General features: G+C 43.2%; 1 protein-coding gene across 5 annotated transcripts in view; it reads left to right on the forward strand.

Annotated features, from left to right (window-relative positions):
* The window catches only part of ACBD6 (acyl-CoA binding domain containing 6), an 89975-nt gene that overhangs the window by 6127 nt on the left and 56421 nt on the right, over nucleotides 1-27427 (forward strand). For 3 of the 5 annotated variants that reach the window (XM_074832947.1, XM_074832951.1, XM_074832946.1), the window contains exons 2-4: nucleotides 538-602; nucleotides 1120-1216; nucleotides 20472-20554. In XM_074832947.1, the coding sequence (XP_074689048.1) occupies nucleotides 538-602; nucleotides 1120-1216; nucleotides 20472-20554 (245 nt within the window). Of the gene's footprint in view, nucleotides 1-537; nucleotides 603-1119; nucleotides 1217-5714; nucleotides 5845-6817; nucleotides 6909-20471; nucleotides 20555-27427 lie in introns of all 5 variants that reach the window. The other 2 variants (XM_074832948.1, XM_074832950.1) reach the window with 1 other exon arrangement.

Here is a 27427-nt window from a genome sequence, read left to right on the forward strand (position 1 = left end):
GGGATGCCTCGGAGCAAATTCAGAAGCTGCTTGGCATTGCTTTGCTCTGAGTTTGTCCCCTTGCCTTCCAGAGGACCTTGAAAATAATTAAAAAAGTCTGTTCACTCGAGTTTTGTGCGGAAGGAGGTGAATTTCAGCCTTAATGAATAATCATCTCTGTAGAAACCCTAATCAACAGAATTTTTCTTGATACTGGTGGAGGATGAGGCATTTGGCTGGGTAATAAACATAACATTAAGTGAGAAATCACTTGCTGGTTATCCCTGTTGGGTAATGCATGCAGAAGAAATGAGCTGCATAACAAAATTGCTTCCCTTGCATCACGCAAAGAAAACACAGGGGTGCAGAGGTGCTAATAACTGCAAGAGAACTAAAATGAGGGTAAGATGGGATTGAGTTGTATCCGTTCTTTCCTTCAAAAACCTTTCCTCTGTCATAAGAACAGAATTACAGTGAAACCATCAGAACACAGTATCTCTTTAGGCAAGCCCCCTTCCCTTTGCTTTGTTCTAACAGCAGGAAATTTATTTTCTTTAGGTGAAATTTGGAACCTGTAACACTCCCAAGCCAAGCTTCTTTGATTTTGAGGGAAAGCAGAAATGGTAAGATGAAATCCTTGTAATTCCTAGCAATTTCTGGCTCTACTTTTCGTTGCATCTTGTCTCATCTGTTGACAGATTATGGATCTAGAGGATGTCAACTCTGAGAGTCTGCCACTGAACTGTCTTTAAAATCCTTTGTTTAATAAGGAAATGTTTGCCTGCTATGCCTGATGCAGACATGAAATACCAGATTCCTGTATTTACCTTGTTCACCCAGAATTAGCCTGCATACAACAAAAATTTTGTGTAAATAGGTACAGCTTTGCTTTGTGAACACAAACTATGTTCCAGCCTGGATCAGGATCTCCTGAAAGATCCTTTCACAGTGGAGTGCTGCACTGACAGCGGCCATTCATGGCTTCAGAGAAAGGTCGACCATTTCAAACTGAGTGAAAGATGGCTTTGCACCCCCTGAAAGTATTTAGATGAATCTGTTCACTATGTTCCACTGATGACACCTTAAAAACACAGTGTGCTGTCTCCAAGTGGCTCACTGATGTTTTGATGTCTTTCCTAGGGAGGCTTGGAAAGCCCTGGGAGATACCAGCCCTCATCAAGCTATGCAGGAGTATGTTGCTACAGTGAAAAAACTGGACCCCAGTTGGAATCCACAGGTAGGAAACATGAAAATACTGTTCAGAAAACAAACCGGTATTTGTCTTTGTAAAGCTGGTTTGCCTTTATACAGATTTTAATTGCTGCATGGCAAACTTCATTTTGAGCAGATTAAAGTCTAAATTCATTTTTAAAACTCTCCTTTTGTTATGACTGAAACACGAAGACCCATCTCATTCATAATTATCTTCATTACAGTGAGCGCATGCACAGGGCTGGCTTGGCTGTAGTGATCTAATTTATTTTGCTTTTATTGGTTCATGCTGTATTTAGCATGTAAAGATACTTTTTATCCTTTTCTCATCTTTCTCTTTTCAACTACTATTTAAATGTTGATCAATACAAAGTAATCTCCATGAAAGTGACATGAACTGCGTGATCAATTCTAAAAATGTTTCCTTTTTGTTTCGATGCAGCAAATTACCAAATCTGATTATGATTAGGTACTCCAACATAACAAGTGTATTTGTAAGTCCTGGATGTGTGTGTTATAGGGAGAATGTACTGTCATTTTAATTAATCGGTCTTTCATCTACCAGGTTTATTACTAGATTGAATATTTAAAGATATCTCCCTGTTTATAGACTGATTTTTATACAATTTTTAAAGAGGATTGCTCTTTAGAAAAAGTACTGCCTTTGATTGGAGATATTTCACTAACAGCAAAATGCTGAAGGCATGGTAATTTCTTTTCACGGTAGGAAATTGATTCTTTTTTGGTCCTGCACTTTGGAAGCAAAATCTTGTGTTGAGCACAAGCCTCTGGATCAAGAATTTGATTCTCAGTTGTCTTCTGATGCTGTTCTGGAGACTTAAGAGTAATTGTTTTTTCTTCACTCATTCATGTTTCATGGTGTTGATCCTGGTTTTGCAGCAAAGAAATACTGTCATTTAGAGGAAACCCTTTTTAATGCCCTTGGGGAAAACAGTTTTATATGCTGTGCAGTGCAGTTAGCAATATGCTGTGAAGTGCAGTTAGCAAAAGCTAGCTGCATACTGTGTAAATTCCTGTCCAATTCTCATACAGAAATAATTTACAAAGAATCCATGTATGATCCTGAATGAAGAAAGTGTTTAGTAAAGTGAAACATGAATATTCATTAAACAGTGAAAAAAAAACCACCAAAAAAACCAAAACAAAAAAAACCCAAAACACCCAACACTTTCCTGAATTTTTATGAGTAGAGCTTCTGTTCATAAAAAGACTTCTCATGCATGGTGACAAGCTTAGCTTTGGATACTCCCTTCACTTTCTTGCCTCAGAGAAATACTTATTGTCCAGGTGTGACCTTCAGGTTACAAAACTGTCAGCTAGGAAAGTGGAATGATCTGTTAGTTTGTTAATAAAAATTTTTAAAGAAGCTGTATAACAAACAAACAATGGTTTGCAGCACTGCTCCTCCCTTCTTGCCCTAAGCTGAGAAATGAATGCCTGTGAGCATGTTTCTTCCCATCGCTGTCCTTGCATAAGCCTGTCCCCAGGACTCAGCAGAAACTAGACCGTGCTGGGTAATGCTGTTGCACCAGCGTGTTTGCTCATTCATGCGTTCCTCTGTCCTCCCTTTTTGAATAGTTGATACAAGAAACGTGGGCTTGCAGGAGGAGAGCGATGCTGGAGCTTGAACCGAAGTTTCTGTGAAGGTGGCAGGACTGAGTCGTCAGAGTGGTTTAAAAAAATGTGATTTTTCTTTCTTTAGATGCTTTTGTTGCAGTACTTCGATAGATACTCTTCTCTCACTCATGTAACTGTGCATATATTCCCTGGCTTTTTGAAGCCAATGATTTTTTTTTCCCTCTGTGTGGTCTCAGGACACGGAGCTATAATGCTGAGGAAAATCTGTAGGGTGTTAGCTGGTTTACTGTCCCTGCACCACTGCACAGGAGGTTTCTTGTCCTGACTCTTTCCTCTTCCTGTGCCTTGCTTATGACTGAGCTAGTCTTAAGAGATCTGAGTGCTTTACATTGAAGGAACATGCTCAGGTGCAGAAAGGCCTAGCAGAGGAAGTTACATTAGCAGAGAATGTAATTTAAAAGTTAGCATTAAAATATAGGTGACATTGCTTTCTTTAAAAGAAATCACTCGTCCTTCTTACTACATCTTCCTTTTAACACTTTTATATGACCAAAATGCTATCAGGAGTCCTCTCACTCTGATCTGTCTCATAGTTCTCTGTACTCTTTTTTTTTTTTTTCCTTCCCCCCACCACCCCATAATCCACCTTCTGGAGCCACGAGAGGGAGCTCTGTTCTTTAAAATGATGGAGATGCATGTGTCAGGGGATGGAGATAAAATAGCTATTTGAGTCTTCAAATTTCAGATTGGATTTATAGAAAAGATCTGTGGGTACATTACAAGGTGCTTCATCACTGTCATTGTGTCTTCTTTACATGCTCATCTGCTGGGTTCCTTTGAATTTTTGTTGCGTTCAGTAGATCATGAATGAAATACTCCTAGTATTTAGTTAAAAGCAAGATAAAGTGCTTGGTACAAATTTGAAAAGTTCAGCTTTCAGATCATTGTGAATCGTAAACAGTAATTACAATACAACAGTGTTGAATTTCTCATTGTACAGCTTCATGAATTTTGCTATTGTAAAGCTTTCTCAGTATTACCTATGTATTTTCTCTTCGAGGGTTCATCTCATCCCTTCAAGTTGTTCTTGTGTGATATCTTAAATCCTCCTCCGTCTCCTGTTTCATATTTTTGCAAAGGGTTTTAAATGTCTTGATCCTTTAGTACTAAATATGCAAAACTTAAAACTTAGAAACACCTTATTTTTTTTTCATATGTTAATTTTTTTCTCAGGAGGTTTGCTGCTGTTCTGCAGCTTTCAGACTGTCAGTATTTCTCTTAATAAATAGAACAGAACTAAATGCAGCATTTCTTATGCAGTCCAAATAGATCCACTTCTACATTCCTTTTTCTTGATTCTTCACTGATTCATTCTTTTGTATTGACTTTGCAGTTTCTGTATCTTCAGCATCAGGCTGTAACTGCTATAATTTAGTAGTCTTAGCTTGGTTTGGATGGAAAAAAACCCAAAAACATTTTGGTGCAGTAGGAACACCCTGAATTTGTATTCAGAAGCAATGAGAACACCAGTAGCAACCAAAATCTGACCTGTTGCCTCCTACTCCTGCACAGTAGTTTGGAGTACCTGCAGTTTATTAGACAACTGAATGTGGACAGGGAGTGGCACAGCTGTTCCCTGGTCTGTGAAGCTGGTATGCCACTTTTGACAGCAGAGACACATCTGTTGGCTCATCTCCGTGGCTATTTCTAATGTGTTTTAGTTTCTTCTTCACCCTTGCTGTGAGCAGGTTGTCTGATAGTCATGCCTAATCTTTTCTTTCAGAGCTTTGTCTAAAACCTGGAAATACATGATCATATTGCAATTTTGTTTGCTAGGAAAACTTTAAAATAGCAGATAATCTAAAGGATATTAGGTGACATCCACTGCCTTTACTTTCATGAAGCTGCAGGAATTTCCTTGCTGTATTTATCTGGAACCCGGAAGTCTAGAAGTGCCCATCACAATTGCCTTTCTAGATGCTTTGCAGTTAGGTCTTTTTATGTTGGCGTGGGTCTTACTGTGTGTTGCCTTGTGGGTTGTTTTGTTCCTTTTCCCAAGAGCAGCTGTTAGTAGGAGGTCAGGACTATACTTTTCCATGCTTGTCTCCATTCTCCTCTTGATGCAGTCTTCCTTCGTCATCTTCTACCTTTTAGCGCATCTCTTGTTTCTTGTTCTTGTGAGTCATTCCTTTCAGTCTGAAGTTCCAGGCAGTGGAAAGGTAATTGCTTGGACCAGCTCAGCTCTATTTGCATATTTCAGAGACATCACCTGTCCTTCAAGTCTATTCACTCTTCCTCCAGAACAGAGAATAATTTATGAAGGAATTCTTTTGCATTCGCTATCCTTAAACAGAAATGTTTCACGCTGTCAACACCTCCCGTGCTTTGGGTCCTTCAGAGAGGTATGTGTGTCCTGGCTGCTTTGCTTCTCGTACGTTCACCTGTGGTCTCTCTGCTTTACTGGCAGCAAATGACGTGTTGCTTTCGGTGGCCTTTGCTGATGTGCGTGAGAGTTTGGCGATGATGTGCCGCTGCTCTCCCTGCCAGCCACCTGCAGCTTATCGCCTACGCGTGCTCATCCCTCTGCCCCCTCGCAGGCTGTGGCTCTGCGGTACCCGCTGTTGTGGTGCTGTCCTGCAGTCTCAGCAGTGGATTTGGTGATTTAGGGAGGCTCACCTTCACCAGCTGCTTGTGTTGCATCTTCATGCAACAACTTTGTTCTTGCGTACATCATTGTCTCTGCTGTATAATTGGGCACTTCTAGTACTTGCAGTTTTTGAGACAGTCTTAGTGGCTGTATTTCCGTTCCCCCACGCACTCTAAAATTTGAATCTTTGTCATGTATTTGGTGTTACAAATCCCCATTGGTTTTAAGCAGCCAGATTTTTCAAACCTGAGGTTGATGGGGGAGTTTTTGTCCGCAGGCACTGACCATCCAGAGGCGGGAGCGGGACAGCACCTCTTTTGCTCGGCAGCATTGTACACATCTCTTCAGCTGAGCTCCTGTCACAAGGGACGTGGGTGGAGGTGTGTTCACGACACTGCAGTGACGTGGTTAGGAGCTGTTATTGATTGTTTCTTGTAACAAGACGGTTATATGGCACAGCTTAAACAATAAAAATAAATAATAAAAAAAGCATCCAGATTTGCTCATCAGTTTTAGCCTTCCATTTGCTGATTGCAGTTTTGGCATCTCTTGGTTCTAAATATTTCCTTTTTCTATTTGTTATATTGCACATTTACCAGTTCCAATCCCAACACGTTGTCACTAACTTCAGTGGCATCCTTCCCCAAACACTTAGAGGCCTTCTTTCTATTTGCTTTGACTGCTGAAACTTGCAGGAGAACTTACTGATTTTCTATTTCAATATTTTAAAACAAAATTGGCATTTTAACTTGTTTGACTTGACTTCACTAATAATGCACTCTAGTAAGATTTCTGCTGTGTAATGAGGAAAGTTGCATATTAGGAGCATCTGAGGAGCAGAGACATCTCTAAGGCAAAACAGGAACAGAGTTCAAAGAAAATAGACTTTCACCAAACATCTTTTTAATCTCTTAAGGGTTTGAAATTCCAGTGCTGATGTTTGCAGGGGAGAAAGCTGCCCGTGATTTTTCAACTACTGTTCTGTGCCTTGTTTGAGTAGAGGAGGATTTATTTCTCTGTACTCTGGACCAAGTAGTCAATAGAAGTAAAATACCTCTGTGTTGGCGTGGGAGCACTGAGTCACAGTGTTTGGAGCAACCAGGGAGAGGACCCCTGGGGAACAGACAGTCAGTCTCGTGAGAAAGAAAAACTTCAGAGTGAATAAAATAACAAATGCACTATTACTGCAGGCTCAGAGCGGTCCAGTAAGCTGGAAAAGCTGCAGGAATAAAGCAATTGGTTTGTCCAGTGGCCAGCGGGTGTTTTTGCAGGAGGTACTGCAGGGGGCAATATTTGACAAGGTGGGTGGCCAGTTACCCTGTGCTCAGGGCTGGGCTCCATCCCCCTTCCTCCTGTTGAAATAACCTTTCTCTATCACAGTTTAAATGCAACAAGCAAGTTGAAGCTAAAACGTGGAAAAGAGAATTTTCGGTTCGAGGATACGGTGACAAGCAGGAGAAACAATTTCCAGGTTCGCAGAGGAGCTGAGTTTGTATGTACGCTTTTTGTAGGTTGCACCAGGTGTTACTGAAATACGTTGACGGATTTAAATTGATGAGCCTCTTGTATTGAAGTAGGATCTCTAAGGCAACTTAAAATTTCTGTAGTGACTCAAATTCAAACTGTGTATCCAGTGACATTAAAACAGGCATTTGGAAATCCAAACCTGCATTTTTCTTAAATTTGCACTCATTGCTGAAATCTGGCCTGTTCGTGTCTGGATCAAGAAGCTTTGCTCTTTTGCCTTTACAGGTTTTATGTTTTGTCAACTCCTAAGAATTATACTAGTGAATGGTAAATCATACTGTAGTTTCAGGATGAAATCTGTGGATTTCTTGGTTAGTACTGCAGGCTGGAAATTAAGAAATGCAGTAGAAAAAACTGCAGTCTGTAAACAAAATGAGTGCACCCATCATGTTTTCCTGTTTTGTCTCTCACTCAAACAGATGTCTCCCTTGATAATCTGTCCAGGCAGCCACCTTTTGTGGTTGGGAAAGAGCAGCAGAGTGGCGTGGGCAGGATTACAAGGGGGATGGAAAGAGCAGGAAGGGAGAAGCCCTGTTTGGGTCTCTGCCTGTCGGAGCAGCAGTGTATTCACACGCCTGCGGTGCAGTTTACTTTGGGTCAGCGTCTCCATTTATGGCTTGCTATACTGCAAGGTCAAAAACTTTGAAAATAGTGACTTTACTTCTTTTGTAGTATAAAAGCAATTTAATTGCATCGTGTAAAGTGGGGACTAATCGAATTATGGCTGTGCTCCTTAAAGCTTGCCTTCCTGTGCCATGCTAATGCCGCATGCTGGGGAGAGGAGCCTCCTGTGTTCCTGAGCTCCGCAGCAGTGCTGCCAGCATCTTTGCTCTTCACTGCTCCCCTTCCTTTCTGGGTTTGTACAGATCCTTGGGTGTCACTTCACCCTCAGTGAATTTTGTGTTTGACTTTTTGTTTGGTTTTACCCAAATGTTGAAAGTTGTACTTAAGAATAAAAACTGTAACAAAATGCTAGAAACAAACTGCACTGTTTGCAGTGTATTTTGAAAGCTATTTCAATGGATGACCACATTGAATTGTCTCGGTATTTGCTTCTTCCATAAACTCTAATCAAGCTCTTCCACTTTAAAAAAACAAAACAAACCCAAAAAAACCCCACAAAACCAAGAAACCCCCAAAAAACCCCAACAACACAAAAACCCCAAACTACCAACATCAAAAAAAGCAAACCTGTATTTTTTTTATTCTTTTAACAGAAAAGGCAGCACTAGAAACTAAACTCATCCACCCCAGGCTTCTGGATTTGGGGCACGTAAGACTGCAACGTCCTCTGGGTTTATGCAGCCTCGCAAGCTGCAGAGTTGGGGTTTTTTTGTGAACCACCCTGGGGTGTGTGATGGGTTGGTATACATCCTGAGAGGGGTTAGGTCTTAACACACAGAGGAATTCTGCCCTGCTGCCTTTTGCCAGCTGTGCGAGGGACAGTCTCTAGTATGCAAGCGGAGTCGGTGGTAGCCGCAGCCTTCCTGCGGGAGGGAGTAATCTGTGAGGTGCATGGCTAACAAAACCTCGCAGTTTGTGTACACCTTACTTACACATGCAGGCAGTGACCCACCTTATTTTATTCAAGTTGGAAAAATGGCAGTTTATTAGCTGCACAGGTTAGGCCTTGAGTGTTTCAACTTTTGGAGCATGCTTTCAGAACCAATTTTTCTTACTAATAAGGGATGTTTTCTTGTTCCCGTTGTGTAAGACAGTAAAATATCACACTACAAACATGAACTAAATTTCCCTGTTCTTCTGCAATAAAGGTGGATAGTGTTGCATCCTTTGCTCCTCTGTACCTTCTCATGAGGAAAGTGTGCTGATGCTTTAAGTACTTGATATAGGTCCTACTCATAAACAAAGCTGTCCATAGGTTATTTGCTACCTTTCTGTCGCTGTCTTTGCACATGTAACTGTTTATCAATTTTATTCCATGCAAGATAGCTCAGCTCTGGCAAATCAAGTAGAAGGTAGTTGTCGCCTACCTGCTTTGTTGTATAGACTGTTATGGTCTGAGCAGCAAATCACATTCTGTTTCCTACTTATACTTGCTGTTTTTCAAAGCAGCACAGACTCATGGGCAGTGCTGGTCCTCACTCAGTACCGTGAAGATAAGCCCCATCCCTTGGCTGTTGCTTAAGTGAGGGAGCTGATTAATAAAATAGTATCTGTAACTTCTGTTCGTAACGATGACAGCGTAGATGGGAGCTGGCAGTTGTTTGCCATGAACCCATGGCCTGTGGATGGAGTTGTCAGAGATGTCCTGAGGATGCTTTGTTCTAGCAACTCACTCGCATGCCAGGCACTGGGGTACTGTGCTAGTGGGGCCATCAGCCGTGGGGGTCTGGGATTTTGCCTGTGGACAAGCTTGATAAATTATAGGGCTTTCTCTCTCCTGCAGCTGCATTTTATTGTAGAGCACAAAACAAAATGCCAGATCCAGAGTGAGATTTTCAGGTTTTTGGAGCTGTGGTTCTGGCAAGCTGTACAGAAGTGAAAAAGTTAAAATGAACAAGTGTCTCATAGTAGAAATATAAACAGCTGGAATATGTGTCAGCCTCCTACCCCCTGGGAGTCTGTTGGATTGTTCTCTTTGATTTTACATCTCTACAGAAATTTATGGTCTCAGCTCCTTTTATTTATGACATTGCAATCCTCGTTCAAGCGATTGATTGAAATACAACGGTGCCAAGCTGCAAGCCTGTATTTTAGAAAGGTTGAAGTTTAGAAAGCAGACCAGCAATGCAAACAGTCGTGTATTGAAAGCTGCACTGGAATCCTGTACAGAGGTTGCCCGTGTTTCTATGTTCCTAAACTTCTTCAGACTAAAGAATTATCATGCTAAGGATTTATATCTCTTCTTTCTCCCTCCTTGTAAGCTGCCTGGTCTTGCTAAAAACATACTGTGTGTTAAATATGCAACCTTGCTAGCCCTGCAAGGGCTAACTTTTGCTTGTAATGATGTTAGCTACTATTTTTCCAGCTCAGATCCAGCAGTGCTGATGCACTGTGTTGTTAGTGTACTGTGGGCAGCATAATATATTCTCTTGCAACTACTTGAATGTAATAATAGTTGTTTTCTGGAATTACAAGCAGAAAATTGGGGGGCTCGTCATTTTTGGCTACCAGATTTTGGTTACACATTTAAGCAAAGATGAAATATTTTTCTTTTTGAATATGTCAATGAATTAATTTTCATCATCTTGCACTAATTTAAAAAAAAATCTAGTACTATCTGGAATGTATTCAGAAAAAAGAATAATTAGAGATGTAGCTCTGCCTTGCTGATGCTGCGTGTGCTGCTGCAGCATAGTGATGTGTGTGGCATCCCAGCGTCATGATTCCTGGCTTACTGGTGGATTCAGACACTGCATGCTTGCCAGATATACCAGAGGCAACTGAAAAAAAAAAAAAAATTTAAATATATATATCAAACTACTGGCATTCAATGATGACAAGATGTAACAGAATGAGGTAAGGTACTGTATTGTGTAACCTTCTGTGCAGCAGGGACCTAGCTGCTTTTTTCTTTCCCCCTTCATAGATGCCCAGAAGTAACAGGTTTTGTTGTATGTCTGTAGTGCACAGGTAGCAGTCCCAGAGCACCTAGTTATTCTGTGATCCTGCAGCTGTGGGATTGGAGGCATGGGACACAGCTGAGCTCTGGGATCTTAAAAACTTCACTTGAGCAAGTGCTCTCCTAGCTGAGAAAGTGTCTCAATATCAGAGAAGGACCACCAGATCAGGTTTAAGTTGCTGCTGATCCTCTGCTGAAGGTTGTTGCTGATATGGCTTAGTTGACAGAGGATGCTGATACTTCCGGGGAGCACCTAAGATACTGGTTTAAATTGAGACAGCAAAGTTGAATTTGTTAAGATGTCAGACCAAAAGCTTGAAGTGGCTGAGATGCAACCAGGTGTTGCCCTCTGCCATTTGTGCCTTGAGGTGGCAGTTTCTGGCAGGGCAAAGAAGGGTTGTAAATGCCATGTGCAGTTTTCATTTGTTGCAGATTTTAAGGAGATGAGAAGCAATGCTGCTTCTCCCCAGCAACAAAAATGTGGATAACAAAAGTATTGAAAAGCTTGTTTTTATGACGCAGCGGTGCGAAGCTGGAAGCAGAAAAGAGCAGTGTTGTGGCATGAGGAGTGACTCCACCAGCAATCAAAACTTTCATGTTAGGTTTGTTTCTATACTGAAACTCCACTGGCTTAAACAAATCAGAGAACGAAGCTTTCGGTAGCGCTGGGCAATATTACAAAATTGGGGTTTGGGGAGGTTGCAGCACGGACTGACAGAGGAGAGGTGTTGAACCAAGCAGGATGCTGTCACGTGCTGTAGAGACAGGGGAGGTAAGCGGGCAGCGAGATGCAGTTAGGAGCGTGGGACAGAGGCAGAAAGTGGACCGGGCTGAACATCAGCCTGATGTAACAGGAGGTTTCGGAAGGGGAGGAAAACCAAATAGGAAGTTACAAGGAGAGATGGGGAGGACCAGGAGGGTAAGAGGTGCTTTCTCTGCTCAGTCTTAGCTTCCTGCTGGCCAGGTCGCTTCCCAAGCAGCAGGGAGCCTCCCTGACATCTGTGGACCCCAATATTTTCCTGGGGTGCCCAGAAACCTAGAAGAGCCTGATAAATCATGTACCCAAGTCCTGTTGCCCTGGATAGCAAAGTGAGATGATGAGTGAGGGTGGGAAGAGCAGGCACAGTCTTCTCTGCTTGTGGCGTGAGGTGGGAATTCAGGAGGTGAGCTTTGAGTTGCTCTGCAGCTCGCTCTCGAGCTTGTGGTAGCCTCTTGTCAAACTACTGCTCCTCTTTTGGCCAGCACCCCCCCAGGCTCTGCTAGCAGCTCGACTGTTTTAAATAGGGAAGAGTGCAACCTCTAATTAAAATATCCAATTTTTCAAAGTAATTGAAGCTGTTGCAGAACTTTCAGCTTGCTGTGTCAGAGGCTGTTAAAAAAAAATAATTCAGGAACTTGGGTAGAAGTTACGTGTTTATCTTACTGTGGAGTATGTAATGTCTTGATTTTTAGGTGTGGAGTTATAGACATTTACTTGATGGTATTCAGAGACAGGGAGGGTGCATGTACCCTGCTGCTTCACATGGGTTTGGGAAGGCTGTTTTAAAAGGAGAATGTGTTAATTAAAAATAGCATACGCTTTTGGTTAGGAGAAAATTGCTGTAATTGTTTTGTGTATAACATAAGCTATAGCATAATTAAGCTGTTTCTTTAGTGAAAATACAGCTTTTCGTGTTAAAAGAGGTTAAGTGGTTATGTTTAGCTTGTTCTTTACACGAAGTATCAAGGAGGTATTGAGTGTAATTACTGGAGATTAAGATTTTGTTTGGATGTTAGCTAACACATTGGTTAATGTCTTGTAAATGCTATTTGTCTCATAGAGTGGAAGAAGAGTTATACTTCAAAAGAGCAGGTATTGTCTAGTACTTAGATAGTTGGGCACTATTGTACGCGATTACTCCTATTGTAAGAAAAGGTGGCACTCCTAAAATGTCTCTAGAGCATCCTGTAAGTATTCTGAGCTGAACTAACCAACACAAAGGCATGGAAAGGCTCAGACACAGTCAAGGCACAGTACTAAAGGCTGTTCAGCAGACAGCTGCCTCCAGATCCTGCTGCATCCTTCTGGCTGAGCCTGCGCAGGGTTACACACTAACTTCAGAAACCTCCTGTTCCTGCTGGGGTGCTCTGATCCTTCCCTTGCCTGAGTCTGGTCTCTTCATTCTGCCATTTCTCTGTCTGCAGAGCTCATAAATCCATGCCTCTGCCTTCACGACCCACGTCTGTTGGAGAAAACAAATCTCAGTGGTGCTGGTCAAGCAGCCTTGGAGCCATTCCTTTTCTGAACGGGGAAATTGGCCTCTGCCGCTGCTGCGATGCTGTCTGGCCCAGTGTCGCTCCAGCAAGCGGAGGATGAATGTGTCAACAGGCAGGCTGACGGTGGGGGCTGATGTCCTTTTTTTTATTTCTCAAAAGTTAGGATTGTCTTCAGCTTTCAAGCTTCAGAGTGCATGTTTCAGCCCAAGCTATGTAGCCTTTCAGTATTTCGAGTTTGGCTCGGAATATATTTCTGGCTCATACAAATGCCTGTGTAAATCTATATAAATGAATGTCTTGTACTAGATTGACAAAAACCAGCAATTACAGTACAGTGTTTTTATCTATAGCTTGGTCCCCTCTGCCTGGGCATTTGTGGATTTTCGTATGGGTGATGTGACAAGTGATTGATTGCTTCCAAGACTGAGGATGCAGTGCTCTGTGATCCCCCCGTGAAAGCCTCCGACGGCTGCAAGCTGCCTCACGCAGGAAGGGGGCAAACGGGCACCCTTTGGTCTGCAGATGGTGGGAGTCTGCAAGTTACTGCAGAGCTCACAGAAAGGACGTGAGGAGAAGAGTCTGCTGGTGGTCTTGTTTGCCACCTCCGTATCTGTTTTTCCATTTTAAAAAAGCTCCACAAATCAAACACTGTGGGAAGCCACCGCATTAGGTTTTTTTTGATTGAGCATATTATTTCATTCCATGCATATGTTAAAATGTGTACAGTCAGTCATGAAATCACAGCTACTGGCAAACATAAAACTTACTCAAAATTATGTTAACATTTTGCATTTATTTCCCCTCCCCTGACTGTCTTTATTACTAATTTCAAACTGTGATTATGGTGCAGTTATTAATTAACTCATAAGTTAAATGAGTAATCTGGAAGGCCTTGTTTTAGATCACAGCACTGTTTAACTATGACATTAATTATAGTATGTTTGTTTTTATTTCTTGATGTAATCTGGAAAATATTTTCCCTTAGATTGTGTTTCTTAAGAGGAAATTCTGTGATGAGATTTAAAAGAACCAGAAAACTTTTTTTATGTAGCCATTAATGGAATATTAACTAAACTGTCCCTGCAACAGTTAAAACAAAACAAAAAAACCAGCCCCACATTTCCCTGTGGAGTGTACTGCCATTTTTTATAGGACAGTTTGCTCAAATTGTACAGATCCTCAGTGGTCTCTTGAAAGCACTCCAGGTGCTGAGTCATGTGCACACTCTTGCTGAGCTGCTGTTGGGAGCCAAGAAGGATTGTTGAGAGAGGAATATTAAAATAGTCTGTTTATGACAGCCATTAATACGGCTGGTGTGGAGGGTACAGCAGCCTTTCATGAAAGGTGGCTTTACAGCAGAGGGTAACAGCGAGGCTGCCCTCAGCCGGGGTGTATTTTTATCTTGTTTGGAAATAACTGGTTTTTGCTAGTCTGTAAAGAGTGTGAGAAATGCTGAGCTCATACATTTTAGTCAGGAAGGGAAGATTTTATGAATCCTGCTCAAGTGTTTAATACAGTGCCTAATTTTATAGATGATTTAAAAAAAAAATCCTCTAGTAGCATCACCTCTGAAGGGTTAATATTTGCCTTCCCTCCTGCTGCAGGTAGCATGAAGTCCAGCCAAGCTGTGAAGTCAGAAAGATACAGGTGGAAAATACCTTTGGGAGAGGACATTGTTTGTCCTCATTTCATGCTTCATTAGCCGCCCTGCCAGAGGACCCTCCCGCATTGTTCCGGGGTCAGGAGCCTCCCGCAGTGTTCGGGGAGAAGGGACATCTCCTCCTTGTCCAAGGGCTCTCATCTTCGGACCACCTGCATTTGGGGTGGAGAGCACCCTCCTCCCCTTGGCTCTCCTGGCACTGGCCTTCGCTAGTGAAGGAAAGGACGGCAGCAATTATGGCACACACAATTAACGAGCTTCTAATCTCCAGCCTTGCGTGTAATTGCTGCTGTCAAATACAATTAGTGTCTGCCCAAGTTCCCTTCCCAGGGGGATGGCCAAGCTGTGACACAGAGGGAGAGGAGGGGGGCGAGTGTCTGAAACTTTAGGAGAGTTTACATTTTCTTGTTGCCTCTCTAATAATCCTCACCCCTCAAATTGTGTTCAGAAATGTTAATCCAGAGAATTAAGGGGACATGGTGGCCATCAAAGCAGGCCTTGAGGTCTACTGTTGGGTTAACTCCGTGAAGTGTCTTCTGTAAAATTTGTCACCTGAGACTATACCAGCTTAATTACAAATCAATCAGCACACTGAAGGGATTCACTCTGTACCTTCACGTGAGCCTGACAGCGTTACAGAACACTGCCTGTCCTGTCATGGCAGCCAAGACTGGAGGTGCTGCTGACCTCCCAGGTGTAGGCTGGGGAGCTGGGACACAGGCCAGGGTTTCTCCTGCCCCTGCCAAGCAGACCATCCAGCGCTTGCAGCTCCTCCAGGCTCGGTGGGTCCAGACCCTCGGTTGCATCCCAAAGCCCTGCAGGCACCCTGCGAGGCCAAGGCAGATTTTGGTGGCTGCCAAAGGCTGCCACATTCCTGCACGCCGCTACAGAGCGAGGTAACACATGTCCCTGGCCCCAGCGCTGGCTCTGCGCAGGGCTGTGCAGGGAAGCCAGGGAACATGCCATGCAGACACCTGCAGCTGGGGCAACGGGCGAGCTGTAGGAAAGTGAATTATGCAGAACAAATTGGAATCTGCACTGTGTATTCACAGCTGCAGAAATGCTTGAGAAGTTCTGATTGTAGTAGTTTTGTTGGGAGTATTTCTTGTCTCTATCCCATAAAGCTGGATACAGCTGCTACTCTGACTCGTCACATCAGACTTCAGAGGAAGAGAAAAATAATACAATAAGTAGCCTCTGAACATAACCTGAGATAACTTCGTCCATGCGCTGCAGTGGCTTGGGTGAGATTCTGATACGTAGCTCTCATTTAAGTTGTCTCACTTTTTTGTTTCCAAGATGCGCGATGATGAAGAACTTAAGTCTTGACCGTTTTAAGGCATTACCCAGTGTAACTTCAGAAATAACTGTTTTGATGAGATGAACCTTTTTGCTAATGGCTTTCTCTTTTTTTTTTTTTTTTTTAAATATATATTTATGTGAAGCTACTTAAAGGTTTGGGTGTGGAGAAAAGCCAGAGTAAGATGTGAAGGAATTGGGGGGATGATAGATGTGCTGTGCAACACAGCCATGTGCCTTGCCAAACAGCTGTTGCTGCTGTGTGTGCCAGGTGTCTAGATACACAAAACTAGCCAGGTAGAGTTCTCATTTTGCTCTGGATAAAACTGGGCTGCCCTACATTTAAGCCATGCCTAGGATGTAGCTCTTCTGTTAAATCCCAAGTTATGGTTTTGGGGTTTTTTAAAAGCTTTACTGAAACTTGTGCTATTCCTGCTGTTTTGTAGTGTCTTTGTAGGACTTTTCTGTACCTTTTCTTCTGTCAGATTCATGAGTCCCTTGCCCTACATATAAAATAGCTGTGTGCCATTCAGTCCAGTTCAGTCCCAGCTAATCACCAATGGTAAGTTCACTTGCATCTCTAGAACAAGTTCTGGCACATGAGTTTGAAGTGAGTCATCAGAAGGGCCCTTGGAAGTGCCATCTTGTTAAATCTGTTGTAGCCTGGGTTGTGTAGATCAGAACAAAGCTTGGGCTCAGAGATGAAAAATAATAAATCCCTGCCCTGTCTTCAGGGATATAGCAAGAGGTTGACCCACCAAACCAACCCCCGACAGGAAACTACTGATCTTCCTCTTAAACGATAATCTTCATCCTGCTCTTCAAAAATGCAAGAAGAGAAATGGATCATGCTGTGATCATAGGAGACTTTTAAGACCAAAACAGAAGTGAACTCCAAGTCCGCACAAAGAAAATGTTTGTCTCTAATTGTTTTCTGTTTCCATAATGCTTAGTATGATAAAACTATCTTGCCTTTCTCCTTTATTTTTCAATCATGATTAGACTTTAATGTTGTTAAAGCTTATAAGTGAGTTTGAGCTACTGTCTCGTTGAAGAGAAGATGGAGCTGAAATTGTCAGTGAGGCATTGGACAGGGTTTTTTAATGTGTCTGTCATTATATGTTAACCTCTGAACTGGGACACGACGTCTGTTTTATGGCTGACAACAATTTAAAGGTATACGTCTTGACATCGTGGATAAAGGAAGAAGGGGGAGTGGAGGAAAAAATGAATTAATGATGTTAGCAAATATTAGTCCCTGTATTTCCATTTTATTCAGAAAGCAGTTGTCAGGCTTTGAGGCTGTCTGGAGCAGCATTGTCAGTGACAGCCAGTCGAGATGCGATTGTACCTTGAATCGAGCTGGTCTTTTATTGACAAATACAGTGCACTGAGGCAGGGGTGAGGATGCTCTGCTGTCTGTTCCGGGAGGAGTGCAGCTTTTCTCCTGGCATTCCTGGTGACATTTGAGAAGGATAGGTCTGGCCTTAGTGGAGTTCCCTGCGCCAGTCCGTGAGCACGTTGGGAGTCAGGGGAGTTGAAAATGTCTCTTAATGAGTACGTATGCTGCATACTGAAGCGTATATTTGCCCATGATTTATACTAGCTTTGGTCAACCAGATCCACCTACCAAAGTTAACTGTCAAGAGTAATAGTGACTTTGATATCAGCCTTAAGTGTACACGAACAACAAAGAATCAATGAGCAAGAATTAGGGGAAAATATGAGAAATTCCAGTGCCTCTTAAGGCATCTCTTACACTTCTTTATCGCCTCTTCCCGGATCTCTTATGTGCTGTTGCCTGTGCTTTGGCACTCGAGTGCAATCCTCCAAGGTTTCTTCCCATGCTGCCATAAATTCCCCTTTATTCCCACAGTTTTTAACTGGCAGTTTGAGGGCAACCCCCTTACGCTCACAGAGCCCCCACTAACTTTGCCTTTTCTGCAGCATCTCTCTTACCTGTTCCTGACTGCAGATAATACTGCTGTCATGTCTGTCGGATTCAGGTTGCAAATTATGGGAGCCTGGGATCATGTTATTTCTTAACTATCATTAGTTACATGTGTATCTGCAGTGCTTTTGGACAGCACTGCCAGCAGTGAAAGAAATTGAGCTGGCTTAATTGAGAGCCACATAGTTAATTATTAGTGCCTTTTTTAATGGAGAGAGAAAATTTTGCAGTGTCGGTTTTTAATTTCATTGTGGTTTGCAGGGTAATGTGACTTTAAACTCACTGGTCATTATCTGTGTATATGTAGCGTTTGCTTTATTTTTCCAACCCTAAAGGCCCTTTTCTGCTGTAGGAATGTCAAGAGATTTAAGAAGGAAAGTGCATCTGCACATTACTGATCCCTTCAGCCAGTGTGAGCAACAAATAAAAACGCTGGTTCCAGTTAGTACAATAGCTGTGACGTGGTTTGGAAGGAGCAGCTGGTTCTGTCCCACCTCCTTCATTACCCAGTTTGGTATGTCGTGCTCAGGTATCGCGTGCGAGTCCCTGGGCAGGCTGGGTAGTGTAGATATTGGAAGTGGGCAGATGAGCTCATGGTATAGGCAAGTTGTCAAGGGCAGCTGGAAAGAAGCCAGTTTGTGTCTGCGTTGAGGCAGAGATAAAAACTTCTTTGGGAAGAAGCCTTCCATGTAAGCTGGACAGATTCCCCTTGGGAAGTCCAGTGGTGATGAATAGTGGAGCCATGATGCTGTCTTCCATGGCTTTGCAGAGTAGAGGTGCACATTAAGTCCTGAGAGGATAACTGAGACTTTTTCTGTACATTTTTCATAAACTTGTTCTACATATCGAGGACTGTGATGGAATAAGCTTGGTTCAACATTCATAAATTGAATATTGAGTTACCTATTTCTGTGTGAAAGAGATGAAATAAAAGCTGCTTGTCCAAAGTAACCTGTATATGGATTAAAAGCCAGAGAAGTTTTTGCCTGAGCATTTTTGGGAAAGCCTTTATGACTAAGTTTCCCGATGACCTTATGCGTACTCAATCAACATGATTAATCTTTGGTAGAAGTGCAATGGTTGTGCAAAGAAGGTGAACTTAATCCAAGAAACCTTTTTTACAATTTCTGCCTCTAGAAGGACGAAATACATTTTCTCAAGTGTTACTTCTGACTTGGGGAAAAAAAAAAACAAAACCCAAAAACTGCAGTGGGAAGAGATGAAATAATAGAGATTGAAAATTTTTTGTAGTTTCTGATCCTGGTTGAATGACCACTGTCCCTCAATATCAAAGAAGATAGACATTGTGAGTAGTTGTGAGTATAGCTTCATTTTATAGAAATAACTCTTGCATGTACTAGCAGATGATCTGAAATTAATTTTCTTTATAAGTGGTGTGGAAATAATTGATGGACAGTAAGGTTCTCAGCTAAATAATTTTTTAAGAGGGGCATTGCACTGTAAAGACTCTGAAGCCCTTTCCCTTCAGGAAAGGAGAACTTCGTGTCACCTTTTGCTCTAAATTAGAGAAAGCCTGCTTGCCATAGAATCATTTTCAAGACAATTTCCTTTCCATTTTTTCTTATAAAGAAGTATGTCTGTGATACCTGCAAACCCAAATATTAGGGCTTTGGGCTGGTACAGGAGATCTGAAAGGTGGAACTGGTTGGCTCAAACTGGGCAGAATGTGAATGTATTATGGAGAAACAATAAATTGATTTAAAACAAAGGCAACCTAGGGAGCAGGAAGAAAGACAAATATATGCATGTTTTATTTTTTTAAAAAAATCGACATCTTTCTGGGTAGAATTCTGATGAGGCAGCAACACTTTTTGGTGTAATCAGCAATGTACTGCAGCTACTGAGAGACTGCTAGAGTTTGGGATGGTTTTCCCTTTGCTTCTGATTTTATTCACCCAGGGTTTGATAATCTCTCATCACAGAAAGCCACAGAACTGTCCACTGACAACAGCACATTGCAATTAATGGGCTGGTTTTATACGGAATTACTGCTGCAAATTGCAAACCAGTTTTGACTGCTTACCCAAAGACTGAGGTACTAGATGCCGTAGAAGAGTTAGGGTTTCTGGTGCCCTGCACCCCCTAAAATAGGGTCAGGCTTTCAGACAGCAGGCACTTAGCCCTTTCTGAAAGTCTGGCATCAGTGTAAAGTCAGTCAATTGAAGATCCCAAGCTGCAGGGTGGTTTTCTGAAAAGGTAGACCTGAGGCTCTGTATCGATCAATCATTATTCTAATTGTTCATTTCTATTATGGTGGGAATCATTCAGAATCTTAGAGTTCCTGCGAGTAAATCATTTGGAAATGCTGTCCATTATAAAATTCAATTTTAAATCTATATTAAATAGATTTATAAAGGCAAGCTTTGCAATCTAGTAACGTAACATTATGCTACCTCACAAAGGCTCAGCTTTTGGGTCCTAAGGGGCCATGGCTGGGAGTGCAGTGGAGGCAATGCTTTAGCTCATTGGGAGCGGGACGGCGGGGCTGCCAAGCCTACCTTTCAGGTGACCCTTCTGGGCCACCTTCAGAGGAGCATTGATCCAGTTTGCTGAGGGATCCATCCAGCTGTTCTGGATGGAGTAGGGTCGTGGAGTTCCATCTGCTGTGAAGATGAGGCTTCCAGAGGGCTGATCCCACCTCTGGAGCAAGGGAAGGGGTGGGAGATGGTGGGGAGGCAGCACAGGCTGGAACGGAATGGGAGCCAGGATGCTGGACCAATCTTTCTTTTTCTTTCAGATGACAGAGAAGAGGGGAAAGGAAAGCAAAACTGCATTTGGAGGCCCAGTTGTCAGCTCATTGTATCAAGAAGAAACAATCAGGTGATTATCCGCACTGGACTTCAGTTAAAACCAGTATTTTTCTAACGTCATTTTGTTAAGCTTTTTTTTTAATATTGCACAAGTGTGGTGGCAACTACAACAGGATAATAAATGACAGGAAAGAACTTTTCAGGTCCATAATCATTTAAATCAATAACTGCCTGTATCATTGCCAGGTAGTAACCTTTCCCTAGCGCGAGATGTGGGGGAAGGGCAAGGCTTCCCATTTTTCAGTTATATGGCTAAGAAAAGGTAATATCGGATATTTTTAATAGAAAGCTATTCAGACGCTACCTTTTTCAAATAGTTATTTCTTTACCAATACATTCATTAAGGATTGTTCAGTGGAGGTTTTAATGTTGGACAATGTTTGCCTTCAGGGAGAGTTTGTACCTTATATCAAATTAATTTTTTTTCTAGCTTCTGCAGCTAGCATAGCAGAAGTGCATTTACTGAACTAGAATGGCTGCTATTTAAAAACTGTCAAGGTGCAAGTAGTAAGTGACATTAGCTACTGAATAAGGACAGCTGGGTTTTCTTGTTTGGTTGGTTTTTACTGTTCCAGACTACTAATCATGAGTATAATATTAACTCCAATACCTAAATGATTGTCTGGAGGATCTTTCAGAATGCAGCATCGTATTTTTAGTTAAAATGAACAGTCAGGGAAGACTAAATTTTTGAGCAGTGTTTGCTGTCATGTTGCAGTCACCCATTTATGTGTATGTGATGCCATTTGTTTTATTGAATGTCTTGCATCATTTTAGTCCCAGGAAATTAAACACTGATTTCTCTACACACAGCCTCCCAAGCTTGCTGAGAACTTTTCCAAAGTGTTAAAACTCTAACACAGCATTTCTTTGCCTTGTCACAAACTAATGAAAAATAAATCTTGAGCAGGTGGCTCCTTTGCAAGGAGCTCAGGTGGAAATTGTTATGGATATTCTGTGTAAGCAAATTGGGTGGCAGTTCTGTGCTCGGCGGTAGTGCGGGTACTTCCCTCGGTGTTGCAATCCGCTTTATAGCAAGTTGGAACAGTTGGCCAGGAATAGCCTCCTCCACCTCACATGGAGAGCCAACGCATCTTTAACTTGCCCCTGGTCCTTGACCAGAGGTGGGCAGGTGTGACCTTGGTTTAACACACTGTTTGAGGAATAGCACTTCTACTAGCCACAAGATCCTTTTTCTTCCCTGCCAATGTAGGTCTCAGCCAACATCCTTGACCTCATAGTTTGACCTTGTGGTTTAAATCCTGTTCAAGCTCTTCTTTTAGGAGTGGAACATATCAGTGCTGCCCAGTGTTGGCTGCTTAAGTATGAGATATGCTTCGTCCTGCAGTGCTTTCAGAGTCTTGGCTATCCCAAGTACTGCCTGTGCCCCTTCCTGAGTATGAAATACAGCACAATATACAGGAAAACAGTGTGCTTTGGTTGGCTTGGCTAGTCTAAATCTTCTTGCCACATTTTTGTTTTTATTTCCATGACTTGTGCAGGACTTGAAGATAAGTGCAGCTCCAAATCTGAATACATTTTTTCCAAACATACCATAAGGAACAGGTGCTGTATGTTCAGTATAGCATAGCTGTAGTCCTTACAAAATGAGGCTGTAGGCAGATATAGTCTCTGACATGGCTGGAATAGGGTGATTCTGCTGAAAGTGAGTTAAATGAAGTCTCCTGACTCTGCCGGCAGAATGGAAACTCCTGTGGTCCATTAGCACAGCGTGCCTCACAGGCATCATCAGTGTCTTCAGCTGCAAGATAGGAAGTGAGCAAGTGTCAGCATAATCTCATCCACATGCAGGTTGTGCAGCTTCAGCTTTTCGGTGCAGTTGCCCAGGTATTATGGCTTTTGTCTACGGTTCATTCTCTTACTGGAACAGGGAATAAATGTGTGCAGGTATAGGCACATCTCTAATGGTGATAATTATAATAGTAAAAACACAGCCCTAAACAGCAAAATTGCACTGGTACCAAATCTGCAAGCAGATGAGCCGAAGAAGGATGGCTCTAGACATTCAGTTTGGCATCCAAGCTTCTCTAGAGCATGGAGCGAATTGGTTTGATAGTAATACCACTCACCTGAGAAGGGTGGCTTTTTTGAAGCTGTGAACAAGAACATAAGGTTAACATTCAGTAATACTTCAGTGCATTTGTCAATAGAGTGTAGTCTTTAAAAAATAAGGCATTTTCTGTAGAATGTTTAAGGGGAAAGAAAACTTTAAATAGCTTGAGCCAGTATAAACTTAAACACATTGATAGTTACGGGTAGGTCCCATGCTGTAAGTTCAACATGTATGTACGTGCTACCTCAAAACCTAAGATCTGAGAAAAGAAACTTTAATGCACACAGACTATTTTATTGACTCAGTTGTCTATGGTGGGCCTACTGAAGCTTTACAACAAGCTTGCAAAAATTGGAGTATAAGTCAAACCGCTTTAGTCTCTCTTTCCCAGGGCTGTTGATAGGGTAAATATTTTCTAGCTACAGGATCATATTAAGGAAGCGTGGAATAAGCAAAAAAACCTTTTGTGTACTGAAAACTAAAACTCAAGTCCTCATCAGCCCTGCGTTCTGACAGACTGCTGGAAGCAATTTCTCAGCAGGCATTACTCTGCCAAACCCAGCCCACCATATGCCCTTTAGGATTTCGCAGATGCAAAGGTGAGAAAAGGCTGTTTAATTTATCTGGAGCCCAGCAGCATCACAACCTTGCCTTGCACCAGGAGATAGGCAGGAATGCAAGTGCAGAGTTTTGAAGGTTCACCTAAGCAAGTGTGCTTATTTTACTCTTACCAGAAGCTTTTGAACAGTTTATCAAATGATCAGCCTCCTCCAAGCTGCTCCTATGTAATAGGAAGACAAGAGATGTTGTTTTAAATGGTGTAAACCACTGGTTTACCATCAGCAGTAAATTACTAAGCAAAGCAGCAATGCCATTGCTTTCAAATCAAGTGTCTAAAATTAGGCATAAATAATGCTTACATTCCTTTTGTGGAATGAAATGCTTGAGGTTTAGTGTGCAAATCTGTAAATGTTGGACAAAGTGGAATTACCATACCCTACCCTAAAGTTAGGTGGATCAGAAGTAGGAGGAACTGGGATGGTGCCAAGGCTGATTTTACCTTATCACTAATTATCTCAAATGTTTCTACTTTAAGAACAAGATAGAAAAATGGTCAGTCTGGCTCACAGAAGTATACTGCACTGATTCCAAATAAATTCAAGAGCATCCATAGAAACAGGTTATACCGATCTAATTAAATCAATTTAGAAAGAGATTCAGTTAAATCAGTGCAATTTGTGTGTTCATAGATCAATCCTCAAATCAGGAGGAGGTCTCTTGAGCTAATGAGGCATAGTAGTTATTTACTTTGGGGTGCTGGGCACTGGCCATCAATTAGGAGTCATTAATAAACCCTGGTAATAAAGAGCTCAAGTACCCCCAGTGACTAATGAGGAGCAGTTGCAGAGTGTATTAGCATAGTGCTCTGCCTCTGTGTTTCTCTGCAAATCACTTATCTCACTTCGGGCATTACATAAAAATAACGCGTGCTGGTGACTGATGATGGGACTTGGAGGTTCCCCTGGAAGAAAGGATTTAGAAATTATCTGTGATTTCAGGCTTGGTATAATGGTGGGGTTTTTTTACTGCTACATAAAGCTTTATGTCTCTTTTCTGGTCCTACTACCAGAACAAAAGTAGTAGTAGTTGAGCTCTTTCATGATCAAATAGCTATAATTACAGTTTCACAAACCTGGGAAATGAGCAGTGAGATGAGGTTGACTGATGTGTCACCAGTATAAATCTAATCTAAGACACAAACCAAGGGAGATGCCAAAAATCCCATAGCGTTAGAAATTCAACTTTAAAGGTGTTTTTCAAATTTTTTTTTTTTAAGTGGGGGCAAGGGGGAGGCAGTTTATAAGCGTTTCCAGCAAACGAAAGCATTGACTTGGCAGGTGGAGGATGCAAAATAATGTTGCCAAATGTCTGTGTCCCTTTCCACTTCCACTGGAGGAGCCCTCCTGCACTCTGCCGTGGGCCACTTCCACGCGGCCTCGACGTGCCGGGATGGGAATGCCATCTGCCAGTGGGCACGGAGGCCTCCCTGAGCTATCCTTTACACCTCTGCCATCCCGAGGGATGCTGAAGAAGCCATTTTCTGGTAGAAACTTCCACCCTTTCCCATAATGCTCAGGAGCGACCCCAGTCGCGAGTGGGGTTCTGTTTAGGATCAGGGTGCGGAGTGGGCACCCCTCGTATTCGGGAGCCCACCTGATGCCGTGTAATCTATCAGAATTGTATTAATCCCACTAACACAGCCGCCATCTGGCCCCGCTGCCGGGCCGGCTCGCGCGAGCCCCCGTGATGGATGGCCTCAGGAATTGATTAGTTGTTGTGCGAGACAAATGAACTGTTTTGGCAGAAAATACCAGAGGTCGCTGCGTGTGGTCAGGCACAAAGGCTGCTGAATTTTAAAGAGCTACTTCCAGCATCCATTGCAAGGATGCCGCTTCAGAGCGGCGATGCCTTTTGAGACGAGCCCAGCGCTCCGGAGCACAGGTTTTGTTTTCTCCCTCCAGCCCCGCTTTTGGGAACGCCGGCACTGGAAATGAGTGCAAAGCTGCAGAGATGTGGGAGCTGGCATCCTTGCCGTGTTGGGAATTACGGGCTCGTGCTGGTATTGTGCGTGCGTTTGGGTGGCTGCGCCACAGATGTCTGTCGCTCGCATAAACGCCGGGCTGTGCAATCCCTGTGGAAGAGCCTTCCCGGTTGTGCGGAGCCCAGGCAGCCCGCGGCGTGCTCAGCCGTGGCGCGTCTCAAACAAAACACCTGCGGGTCCAGGCAGCTGGGGTTTGGGTTTTTTTCAGGTCAGTGTTATTTAGAAATGGATGCTCTTCTGGTGATGTTTAGCGGGCAGGTCCCTGACTTCAAGATGATTGCCAAGTTTATTGCTTCCCCCCCCCACCTTTATTGTCCCCGGAGCGGTGACCCTTGGGGCTTTGCTTTGTTGTGCAAAGGGGCGGCTTGGCTCAGGCCTGCCTTCCCTTTGGGAGAGCGCATCCTTCGGTGGCAGCTCCTGTTTGGGGTTTTCACGGCCGCCTCCTCTCCGGTGCTGCCGCTAATCTACTCAAGTGTGTGCGGCGACGCAGCAACGGGTGGGGAATTGGATGACACATGTCTCACTATGTCCCGGCTCTCTCGGCGGACGGCACGCGAGTGTGCCGGCAAGTGGGCAACACTTCCCCCGGGACGGCCTGCCAGTTCAAAATAAACTTGAGTTATGGATTTATTCAGCTTGTAAAACCTCAGCTGGCATAAATAATTGAGAAAGCAAAGGTTTGTCTGTGGTGCATACCTCAGGGACCCGCTCCTGCCTCCCTCCCTCCCACCACCCTTTCTTATGAAAATGATCCCAGTTGCACTGATAGATAATAACAACACCAAGCAATTAAAAGCTATGGGTGGCTGGAGAGAGGAGAAAAGGTTCAGTTAATGAGCTTTTCCTCTTCCTGTGCCCAGGAGAGCCTCAGAAGTGACGAGGCGATTAAAGCGAAGAGATAATTATAGATTATGTGAAAATGGGTCCCTTGGGGGCCGAGGGCCTCGACATAAACAGTAAGTGTTGCGAGCGTCTCCCGGCTCCCCGCACGCTGGCTGCCCCGCTCCGCTCCGCCGCGCTCCCGCTCGCTCGGCAGCCCCGTGCCAAGCAGGAGGGTGAAGCCACCTGTTAGCGGCACCGCGGGGACGGGGCTCGGACCAGCCCTGGGAAAAGGGGAGAGGACACCCAAGGTAGCACCTGATCGCAGCCCTCTGCCCAGAGCTTTGTGCTGGAGGTAACCTGCGAGGGGGGAGGAAGGGGACGGGGCAAACCTGGAGGATGCTCTCTGCACGAGGGTAGAATATCTGAATTTTAAGTCTCTTCTGTGCCCTTTTTCATGGCAGTCTTGGTGGCTGTTGAGAAAGCAGGGAGGCTTACAGCACTCCAGGTAAGAAGGAAGTGAAGCCTAGTTAACCGGCACCAGATCTTTTCCATGAGCTGTTTAAAAACTGTTGGCTCAACACATGTTTTGGAGAGCTTATGAAGAAGGCTTGTGACGCCTTCCAAGCCTGGGGAGAGATGGCTTGGTTTAGGTTCTTCCACATCCTTTTATTCAAGGATGGAAAAAACTGCCCATGTGTTACCTGCGGGCAACAGATACGCTTCAGCTCAACGTTAAATCGGAGTTAGCATCTCTGGGGGAGAGCAGAAGAAAATAGCTTTGGGGGTTGAACGTGTGTCAGCAAGGGAGAAGAGAAACCCTTCTGGCCATCGTCAGGAAAGAGATGTAAACACATATGCTGCCTTTACTGACAGTCAAGTGGTCGCTGACTTGAAGACTCTTTTTTAGCTCAACAAAAAGAGCCAGTGCCTGTATATCACACAATCTGACGTGGAAACAAAATTGCATCTCAGTCTTCCTTTTACCTGTGGGTTTTAAATAATTGTGCACATCCCCATTAGGTTGAGTTTCATGATCTTTCCCATCTGAAGATGTTCTGAATGCTGTATTTTTACTTAAATTGATATTTTTCTGAAAATACTCATAGAAATGCTATGGGTGATGCATCCAGCCCATGTCATGTGTGTGTGTGTGTGCTGACGTCCTCCTCCTTCCCCGACACCCCCACCACCCCCCCGACATTATCTGAGCAGTGTCTTTGCAGTGTCACTTACTTTTGTATTTCTGATGTGCTTCTGTCTGGTTTTAGACTGTTTCTACCAGTTTCTGGGCCTTGTTGCTGACTCTTACCAGTTTTATGTGGAGTGCAAATTCCTGGTAGGAACCAGTCTGATAATAACGCTGCATCCTTTTTGTTTTCTTGTAG

This window comes from Strix aluco, chromosome 8, assembly GCF_031877795.1.
Source record: "Strix aluco isolate bStrAlu1 chromosome 8, bStrAlu1.hap1, whole genome shotgun sequence".
Classification (NCBI taxonomy): Eukaryota; Metazoa; Chordata; class Aves; order Strigiformes; family Strigidae; genus Strix; species Strix aluco.